This window comes from Rattus norvegicus, chromosome 2, assembly GCF_036323735.1.
Source record: "Rattus norvegicus strain BN/NHsdMcwi chromosome 2, GRCr8, whole genome shotgun sequence".
In the NCBI taxonomy this organism is placed as follows: domain Eukaryota; kingdom Metazoa; phylum Chordata; class Mammalia; order Rodentia; family Muridae; genus Rattus; species Rattus norvegicus.
The window spans coordinates 46,691,387-46,702,018 of record NC_086020.1 but is presented as its reverse complement, the minus strand read 5'-3'; the positions used below and the strand labels follow the sequence as shown (position 1 = coordinate 46,702,018).

At 43.6% G+C, this 10,632-nt stretch overlaps 1 protein-coding gene across 6 annotated transcripts in view; it reads right to left on the bottom strand.

The window, feature by feature from the left end:
• The window catches only part of Cspg4b (chondroitin sulfate proteoglycan 4B), a 70,147-nt gene that overhangs the window by 41,270 nt on the left and 18,245 nt on the right, over positions 1-10,632 (bottom strand). For all 6 annotated transcript variants that reach the window (XM_039101941.2, XM_039101939.2, XM_039101942.2 and 3 more), the window contains one exon: positions 4,524-4,697. In XM_039101941.2, coding sequence (XP_038957869.1) covers positions 4,524-4,697 — 174 coding nt within the window. The remainder of the gene's footprint in view (positions 1-4,523; positions 4,698-10,632) is intronic.

Sequence of the window (10,632 nt, the reverse complement as noted above, 5' to 3'; positions counted from 1 at the left end):
AGAAAACTCAAACTAACAAGGTCCAAAGGTCCACTTTCCTCATGGAATGCAGAGGTGAATAACCCACCAACCTGTGAGGTAAGTAAAGCTCTAGAAAGCCTTTTCCATGATCCCACAGCCTCCAAACAAATAATGACAATGTTAAAACTCCAGCCGTTGTCAACAATGCAAGACTGGCTACCTGGCCTAGCCCGTGGTGGGCCCCTGGGCTGCCTGCACAGCGGATTAATTGGTCCTGGAATGCTTCGTAAACTGAGGCCACGGTTTACTGCTTCCTATTTCATGGTTATTCCTCCCTTCCTGTTCTTCCCTGTCACCTATCTGGCCACCACTGTCAACAAAAGCCCTTTCCTGCTTGCTTCAGTGGCCTTTCATAAATGGTGATATGCTGTGCCATTTCATGGCATGCTGGGCTAGAAACTTACTGCTTAAAAACTAAGCTAAAGTACTTGGCTAACATGAGCAAGGCCACTCACTAAAGGACACCACCCTTAAAATTAAAAACAGTGGATGTCCAAAATTCCTCCCCACAAAGCACACGGAAAGAGTGTGTGAAGATTCTTGGAGCAGAAGTCAACACAGTTCGCAGCGAGCCCCTAGTCAGGATCCTCATTTCCCTTGAGTGTTTATTTCCTAACCAAGACACCGAGACTACCTTTTAAAATGAGAAACTGCATTAAAATTGTACCTAGTAATATATGTCAAAGCATGCACACACACAAGTCATACATATACTGCTAAATATGTAATCCATGACTACCGTCTTGTTTTTTACTTTAAACTGAATGCTTTTAAATTACATACATTTGCAGGATAAAATGTAACTATCGAGTCAGAATAGCTGATTTTTCCACCTCCCTAAGCATTTACCATATTTATCATTGTGTTGGCAATCTTTAAACTCCTCTCTTCCTGTTCTTTATAGGAATATTTATTATAGCTGGGTTAATCTGTGTTAGTTGTCAAAACACGGAGGGAGTCAAGACCTGCACTTAAATTCAGCCACATGAACAACCAGAGACATTTACTCAGAATTCTTTAGCTGTGAATGTGAGGAGCTTTGGAAAGGGAGGGACAGAGGACCAGTGAAGAGGGACTCTGAAAACCAGTCTAGGTTCCCACTGCAAAGAATGAAAGGCAGAATAAAGGAATAGGAAGAAAAGGTATTTAAAGAGTGGAACCTAACTATAGTTTGTTAGACATTATGCCTTACAAGAGGTTAAAAATGGGCCTTATGCAAGCTGTCAAAATTGCTGGGTTCATATGTGCATCTACCCTGTGATATCTGGAAAATACTGTTTCCTTCATGTTATCAATCACCCCTGACTCTTACAATCTTCCTGACCCCTCTTCCAAAACGATCTCTAAGCCTTAAGAGAATGGTATATTGTGTTTTGAATGAAAATGACCCCCACAGGTCCATAGGGAGTGGCACTATTAGGAGGTGTGGCCTTGTTGGAGTAGGGGTGACTTTGTTTGAGGAAGTGTGTCATTGGGGGGTAGGCTGTAGGGTTTCAGAAGCCCAAGCCAGGCCCAGTGGCTCACTCTCTCTTCCTGCTGCCCTATCAAGATGCAGAGCTCATCTTGATATTGAAGTAGAACTCCATCTCTAGCACCATGTGCACCTGCATACCATCATGTTTCCTGCCGTGATGATAGTGGACTAAACCTCTGAAACTATAAGCCATCCCCAATGAAACGTTTTCCTTTGTAAGAGTTGCTGTGGTCATGGTGTCTCTTCACAACAATAAAACTCCAATTAAGACAGAAGTTGGTACCAGAGACTTTGGTACTGCTGTGATAAACCCGACTATGCTTTTGTTTGGAGGAATGTGGACTTTGGGACTTTGGGTTAGAAAGGCAGCTGGATGTTTTAAGTGGGATTAATGAGCCATCCTAAGTAAGAACATGGAGGACAGTGGTGTTGAGGGCTATTTGAACTGTGGGTCTGGCACAAGAGGTTTCTGAGGAAAAGGATACTAGCATGTGGCCTAGTGACTATTCTTGTGATATTTTGGCTGAAAAAAAAAACATTGCTGCCTTTTGCCCTTATCTGAAAAGTTTGCTTGAGGTTAATTTGAAGAGTATTAGATGATTTGTGTTGGCAGAGGAAATTTCAAAACAGCCCCGTATTGACTGACTTGGTTGTGTAGTTGTTGGTGTTCACTCTAATAAAGATCTATACTGAAAAGGAGCAAGATAAACAAGGAAAAAAACAGTGTACAGTTCAAGGAGAAAGGGGGCACCAGGAAGTGGAATGAAACTAAATCCTGTGTTTAAGGAGATAATCAGAATAAAGAAAAGCCTGACGTTAGATGGAATAAAGGAAGTGGTGACCTCAGGGCAAGACCCAGTTAAGCTTCCAACTTGTGAAAAGGAATTAAAAAATAGCTTCAGGTCTGGTGTGGTGGTACACATCCTTAATCCCTGCACTGGGGAAACAGAGGCAGGAGGCTTTTGAGATGAGACTGGTCTACAGAGTTAGTTCCAGGATAGCCAAGTTAAGGCAGTGAAGGATACTATTGAAAACAGAAAGATCGTGAACACGTAATTGAGTTCTAGAACAAGCAAGTAGCAAAACTTGGAAGCTTCGGCCCAATGGTTCTGGCTTTAGAGTCAAGGATAGAAGAAAGGTATAATGAGAATTTTGATTTCTTCGAAAAAAAAAACACAGAAATATTATGGAAATACTCAGGAATATCAGAGGGGTGTGTTAGCCACAGGGAGGTTTAGAAGGGCCCACCCAATATTAAAAATAAGTGTGTGCGTGTGCGTGTGCGCGTGTGTGTGCATGTGTATGTGTGTGCATGTGTGTGTGCATGTGTGTGCATGTGTGTGCGTGCGTGTGTGTGTGTGTGTGTTTCATTCGTGAATCCCAAACATTCGTGTGGGTACAGTGTAGGCGTATACACCTGCTGGGAGCTTAGAGCGTATTAACAATTTACTGCATCAGGAACCCTCAAAGTAGCCAAAAGTCTGGTTACTAAAGGGCGTTATGGAATCTTTTTCCAAGATTAAGGAAAGCTACTAAAGCCAGGCATGTGTCGGGGGTGTCCCTGCATGGAGGCCTAGAGGCCACTGTGTAAAGCTGTGAAGGTAAAGCCTGGGTTGCCTTGGAGACTAAGATGTTGGAGATGCCAGGGGTGTGTGACAGGTGACAAGGAAAGCTATCAGCAGAGAGGGGACCAGTCCGAGAGAGAAGTGTGTTGCCGTCAACAAAGCTGAACGGAGCTGAAGACATGAAGAACATTTTGACCTCAGACGTGGTGGTGCAGGGTTTGGAGTTTGCCCAGATGGTTTTCGGTTCTGCTGTGGTCCAGTATTTCCTCACTGTGCTCTCTTTCATCCATTTTGGAATGGTAATATATATCCCGTGATATTGGAAGTGTGTAGTCTGCTTTGTCCATTTTGATTTTACAGGGAATTAGAGTTGAGATTTCGAGAGTCTCAGAAGAGAGTGAGCTTTACACAAGTTTGATATTGTTGTAGACTGTGAGGACTTCTAGAAGTTGGACAAAATGCATGCCACATTATGCCCATGAAGAGAGGGAGTAGAATATGGTAGACTGAACAAAAATGCACCCCAAGGTTTCACAGGGAGCGCTGGTATTGGGAGATAGACTTGTTGGAGTAGGTGTGGCTTTGTTGGAGGAAATGCATTACTCGGGGAGAGCCTTGAGATCTCAAAACCTCTGATGGTCTGCTGGGTCACAGTCACTTCCTGCGGCCTTCAGATCAGGATGTAGAACCCTCAGCTCCACCTCTGGCGCCATGTCAGCCTGCAGGCCACCATGCTTCCTGCCATGACCGTAAGGGGCTAAAGCTCTAAACTGTAAGCCAGCCCCAATTAAATTTTTCTTTTATTAGATCTACCATGGCCACGGTGTCTGTTCACAGCAATTTACACAACTAAGACACAGGGTCACAAATCCAACAGTGAAGTCAGGACTCTTATCCAGATATGCCTTCTGCAAACCTCACTCTCTTAGCCATTGTGCTACCAGCCTAGGGAGACCTGTCCACGGTCAGACACCTCCCTAACCTCCCACAAAAAGACCATGTCTTAGCAAGAACACTGTGAGTGGTACCAGCTCGAGAAATGAAGAAAACCAGGCCAGTGAGATGGCTCAGAAGGTAAAGGCACTTGCCACCAAGCCCAATGACTTGAGCTAGATTCCTGAAACCTACCTGGTGAAAGTGTCCACAAGTTGTTCTCAAACCTCCACAAATGTGCGTGTAAACACCATAGACACACACACACACACACACACACACACACACACACCATTCAAATGAACAAGTGTTAAAAAGAAGTAAAAGGAAACACAGAAAGTATTACCTCCCAACAGTATCCAAGAGGACATTGACAGGTATAGCTAGTAATTCTTTGACATAGAGGAGACGCTACCATCCGTACGTGGCCATACATATGCCTTGGTGTTTTACAATAGCAATGATATAAATAACTACCAGTTTGGTTGCCCTGAAGTTCTCGTGTGAAATCAAAAGCAGGCAGCACTTACCTGGAGGACTTTATTGGCTGTTACTACCGGAGCCTCATCATTTACAGACTCAACGGTCACAAACAGAGTCTGAGGCAGACTCTGTTTCCCAAGCTCGGAGCTGTTCGCCAAGATGGTGAGACTGTCGAACTCCTCACTGCCATTATGAACATAGTCAATCGACTCCTGCGCCACCTGAAACCAACGAGAGCACCAACGAGCTGAAACTCAAACCATGAAGGAACTGCTAAGAAGAAGTCCTGGCTTGAGAGTCCCTCAAGTACAGAAGCACGTCTGAGTGAGGATCAGAGAGGAGCTGTGATGGTCGGCATCACACTTCGTCCAAGAAATAAGTGAAACACCACTTCCCCCGAGGAGTAGATCTAAGGAAAACAATGCAATGTGGTGTGGTAACGAGAATGCTGGCTTGGTTGCAGAGTTCTCGCGTTTAAATGCCGTTTCTAACAGTGACATGTACTGAGTGTGCATGACCCAGCCTCCCTACTAATGGGACAGCACAATAAAGTCTCAAGTTCTGCTTGATTGTAAGTGATAGTTAACTTGATACAGCCTGGATTTACCCTGAAGGAGAGTCTCGACGGCAGGTTGTCTCCATTGGGTTGGACTTTGGGCATGTCTCTGAGTGGTCTCAATTTAGTTCATTGATGTAGAAGACCCAACCCACTGTGGGTAGCGCCATTCCCTAGACAAGGGGTCCTGGACCATTTAAGAGTTGAGAAACAGAGCTAAACATAGGCAAGTAAGCAAGCAACATGCATGTATTTATTTATTTCTGCTCCTGATTACGTATGTGACACACATTTCTGCCACTTTGACTCTCCTGCTATGAAGGACTATAACCTGGGATTGTAAACTGAAATAAATCCCTTTCTCTCTAAATCACTTTTGTCAGGGTGCTTTATCATAGCAACAGAAATGTAACTAGGATGGTCTCCGAATCTTGAGCCCTCACCTTCATAGTAAATTATGTGTCTCTAACGCTACACATCTCTTGTGGACAGAATACATTACAATCAAATTATTCTGCCATGGAAGCACTCTTTCATGGTAATAAAGCAACTGTAAATATTTTCTTTTATCCTGATTAAGATTCCATATATTTAATTTCAATTCTGAAAAAGCCACTGGATGATTTAGTTATTTCTCTTTGATTTGTAGTAACCAAAATTCTGATCAAATTCCTTTCCTCTTGACTATACTGGAAATACTAGCGAGTACAGTTCAGACCAGAGAGCAGAGAATGTTTAAACCAGATGGGAATTTAGTTTCAATGAGTCTGTGACTCAAACACAATGGTGAGAACTCCCAACACCCCAAAGGAGTTGCTGGAATTCAGAACAAGTCTCTAGGGCTGTGTTTGTTTTGACAAAATTTAGCCAAAATTTTTAGCAGTTCAACTTTGCTCATTCCTGTGGCGCACTTCCTTTAAGCAAAGTCTTTTGATCTTACAGGGGTGTTTCTGACAAGGGTTGAAAAGTTCAGTTAGGGCCTCAAGGGAAAAATCACAGTCACTCATATGCAGGTGCTATGAGAGTTTCTTTGGAGTTCTGTGGGTAGAAGATTCCAGATAACAGGCTAACCCCAGACTCCTGGAATATGCTGTGTTAAAGCTACTTGTGAACAAGCAAGGAGAAGGACTGACCGCAGATGAGAGACCTCGGAAGGGACAGCACTTTAGGGACACGGACAGTGCTCACTTCTAGGGCACTTTTCCCGGAGAAATGCATCCCTTCTGCCAAATCACACACCCTTTAATGAGGAATTTGTTCCAAAATAGCATACCAGTTCATGATGTTGGCTGAAAGCTGAGAAAGAAGGTATCTATTCCTGTGTTTCAAAGGTCGGTGAAATATCTGCTTTTCTGGTTTATTTATTTTTCCTATAGTATTAATCTTCATTCAACACGTTATGAATTTCACATTTCTTGTCTCTCTCCCTCCCACTTTCCCCCATCTGGGGAGAAAACTCCACAAAGATGGGGAGTGGTCTGATTGGTTCACCACGTGTCTCCATCACCTTGATCTAGATACTCACAAACTTAGTAGTCAATGAATGAAGCCAGGGACTTTCCACTAGACACTGGAGGCTATGGACACATGGGATTTGTGTCACTTTAAGTGACAATGATAATATCTCAAAACCTAGAGACTACAGACATTATATACAATGAAGAATATTATATATTATATAGGATGAGGAATCAGCTGGCAAACAGGCTCCTGTGACCTTGCCACACGTCTATAAGCAAGCTGCTCGATAACACACATGCCCCAGGTAACATATGTATCTAAACACAGATCTCAACCAAAAAGATTCTTATGAACCCAGCCAGTCACTGGCTCGACTGAGGCAAGACTCAGAGTACATGGCATAAAGGGCATTTGATTCAACGGACACCCAAGCAGATGCCAACTCTGTGCTTTCCAGCCTTTGAGATGGACGCCATGACTGACCAAAGCAAAGATCCATTCATAATGTGGGTAAACTGTCATCTTCCCTGGGCCACGGGGAGAAGCTGCTTCCTGCTTTCCTACCTCTGCATCCTGTTCCTTCATGGCTTTCAGATGATACCTGTCCAGCCTCCTTGACAGTTGATGTAGAGGTAAGAACCCTCCAAATGGAGCCTCAAACACCCTCAGCCTGTGGAGTGTTCCTCAGCTACCTAGATGGGCCCTATCTCTCAGGCCTCCACATTCTTGGCTAAGCTGCTCCTTTAACTTGCACTGCCTTTTTCTGACTCTACAATCTTTATCCAACTCATCAGAGTCTAGATTAAACATTGTCCCTTTGCAAAGAGTTACTTATGATTTTCTCCCCTGCTCTCCAATTAGAATTGGATTTGTCAATTCTGCAACACTACTGTGAAACACAACGTGAGAGACAAGAAGAGAGCATCCTCATTAAAGATGAAGTGTCTGGTTCCTCCACAGCATTTCATGAGGCAAATGCTTCGGTTACCATGGTGACACACAGTAACCGAACTGAGCCTTTAGAGACTGAATTTGAATCCATTAAGAATCCCATGACTTGGATTTTCAAATTTTTATTTAATTTTACATCTGGGTGTTTTGCCAGTATTTATGTCTGCACACCACTTGCATGCCTGATAGTCATGTCAGATCCTTTAACTAGATTTTCAGATGGTTGTGAGTCACCACGTGGATGTTGGGAACCGAACCTGGGTCCCCTGGAAGAGTAATCAGGGCTCTTAACTGCTGAGCCAACTCTTCAGTCCCCAACTTGAAATTCTTAAAAGCAAAATGAAGCAACATGCATGTGGTTTTAGCAGTAGAGGCAAAGCCAGGGAGGTTGTTTATGGTTTCCAACCCAAAGAGTCTATATTGCCAGGGAAATCTGCAGGCCAGTTTTCAAAGTTAAAAGAAAATGGTGGAGATCCTTCATTTCCTCATGATAAGACAGCAAAGTCTAACAATAAGACCAAAGTGAAGAACCTGACAGCACCCTTGAGTTAACTTCGGTTATTTCATCCGCTCTCATCTGGATGCCAGAGGACCAGTTATATCCAGCTTGAGGATTACCAGGACTGAGCCACTCTGGACACCCATGGCCCATGTTTAGCATATAGTATGTCCTCTGTAAAAAGCCTGGTGATTGGATGAATAGCTACATGAATGAAAAAATGTTCACTACAGATGAGTCAGCCGAGTGTTCCTAGGATCAGTGGGAAGGATGGGCACTCACATAGAGGTAGACAGTCAGGATGCACAGTCAATTCAAGGTGTACAGGCAAATTAGAAGACTAGGAGAATGTAACAAAAAAGACAAGGTTCAAGGGAATCTGGTAACTCCTCTTTCAAATATTTAAAGGGTCTATGAGGGGAGGGATGGTTTTCTCCAGGGATAATCCCTCACAGTGCATTCTCAAGAGAGCCAGGATCTAATGGCAATTTCTCAATTCAGGTCAGTGAAAAGAAATGCTGAAGTGCTTTTATACTACATAGACTCCTCTCCAGAAGTTGTAAGTATTCTGTCACTGAAGATTTTTAAACCATGTTAACACGGTCTCCACAGGGACGCAGCAGACAGTAGCATCTTATGGGAAGCCGGACACTAAAATCCCATTACCAACAAAGCCTGTGAGTCTAAATGATAGCCAGCCCCCATCTGGCACAACATACTCAACCATATTAACTGAGATTTATTACCTCTTTCCTGGAAAATTTCATTAGCTTAACTCTTGGAAACATGGAACTTTCAACATAACCGTGCTTTGGTGGTTGGAGAACAAATTCACAGTCAAGACTCTCAAAATACTTGCTTGGAATTCAGAGGTGGTCCTGCAGAAGTGCTTTGGAGCCCCCTGCTTGAACTGTGAGATTCTGCACCTCTAGAGGCATCCACTTTGGGATGAGATCCAGAAGCATCTCCACTCTCCTTACAACCTGGGAGTCCTTTGTCACATCTAGGATGAACTGATCCCTTTGTTGGCCGGGAGTTGTCTGGACATAAAGGACATTGCCATCATCAATATCCTGCCGGGTGAAGCTCAGAGTGGGCTTCCCATCTGCACCCATGATGCTGCCTTCTGCTGTGGATTTTTGGGGGTATCCATGTACTGGTAGAGTTCTGACTATGAACACTGCCTCGGAAGGGATATCTTCTTCGTTCCCAGCCTTGTGTTCACAAACACAACACACAGACACAAGAAAAAGGCCTATGACGAACTGCAAGAGTCAATCAAAGCCATTGACGAACCACATGACTTCTCTTAATATTGACAAGTGGCTTAAGTTACAAGCAGGGTTGTTAACGCCATTTAAGGTCAGGTCTGATCTGGGGCCCATGCCAATATTTGAAATATCAGCCCTGGTCACAAAAATAAATAAGGATTAAAAATTAAGTCAACAACTCTTAAGTAGCTATTAAGTACCTGCACGCAGCACTACAACCCTAAATAGTCTAAAAATTTAGGTTAAAAAAATTAAATGTTACAGGACAGGGCTGGAGGCTTGCCTAGCTTCTAGCATTTGCAGGGCCATGAATTTCATCCTTGCTGGGAGGATTATAAAGAATCGAAGGTGGCGGAAAAAAGAACAGTTGACTCAGTAACTTCTCACAACTGTAGAGTGACGGGCTCTTTCCTTTTTAGTTCTATCCAGCTCAGCACTTCCTATGCGCTTTCATTGTATTGATTCAGCAAAGACCATCTCCAAACCTTAATTAGCAACTCATTTCATCACAAGGGTGAACATGCCCCCTTGTGGTAAGAGGCATTAACTCTGTAAGTTTGGGAAAGGGTTACGAACTGCGGGTGCCTTCTATTCCCTTAGTGAAGACTCATTATTCACCAAACTGATTGTAGCTCAAATTCATTGTTGATATAACTGGCTGCACTCGGAAGGCTGCCTCGAGTTCCTAAGGCAAAGTCAGAACAGCCTGCATGTGTGGGCAGCTGTCAAAAAGTACAGCTCGCCCTCCTGTACCCTACAGGAAATCCCCCTAAACATCAACAGCCTGGTCACACTGATACACAGGACAATGCTCACTAGAAGTTCCAAGGCAGAGCCTGAGGGAAATCTGTGGCTCTTGCTCTCACCCTGGCATTACTCCACTGGTCAAGATCGGTTTGATCCATCCACTTCAAGGCCATATCCAGAAGTCAAGAGACTGCGCAATGCTGTCCTCCACTGTTTGGGGAATCCTTTCTATGTCTGCCACTACTTCCTCCAATCACAGACTAACCCGTGTCAAAGGAAACATTGCTAGTGCTGCTGTCAGCAACAAATAAAATTGAAGAGCTCTTAATTTAATTATCATAATATGCACCTCCCTCCCAAAGTCTTAGTTCTTACTACACTACACGTGGGCACACACAGCTTTAAAATAAGGCTGAACGTTGTGCAGATTTTATTTCCACCTGTCGGAAAACTTGTAAAATCAAACTGAAAACCTCCTAACTTTTCATCTCAGACGCACGTGAATATGTGCATAAGTGTGTGCACATATGCATACATTAGAACCAAACCCAAATCAGACAGACACAGACAGAGACAGAGACAAAGAAGATGCTCCCAGAAGCAAACAAATGGATTATAAGCCCCTACTACTCTAAGCCCGTAAGAACGATCAACGCTTTGGATATCACCTA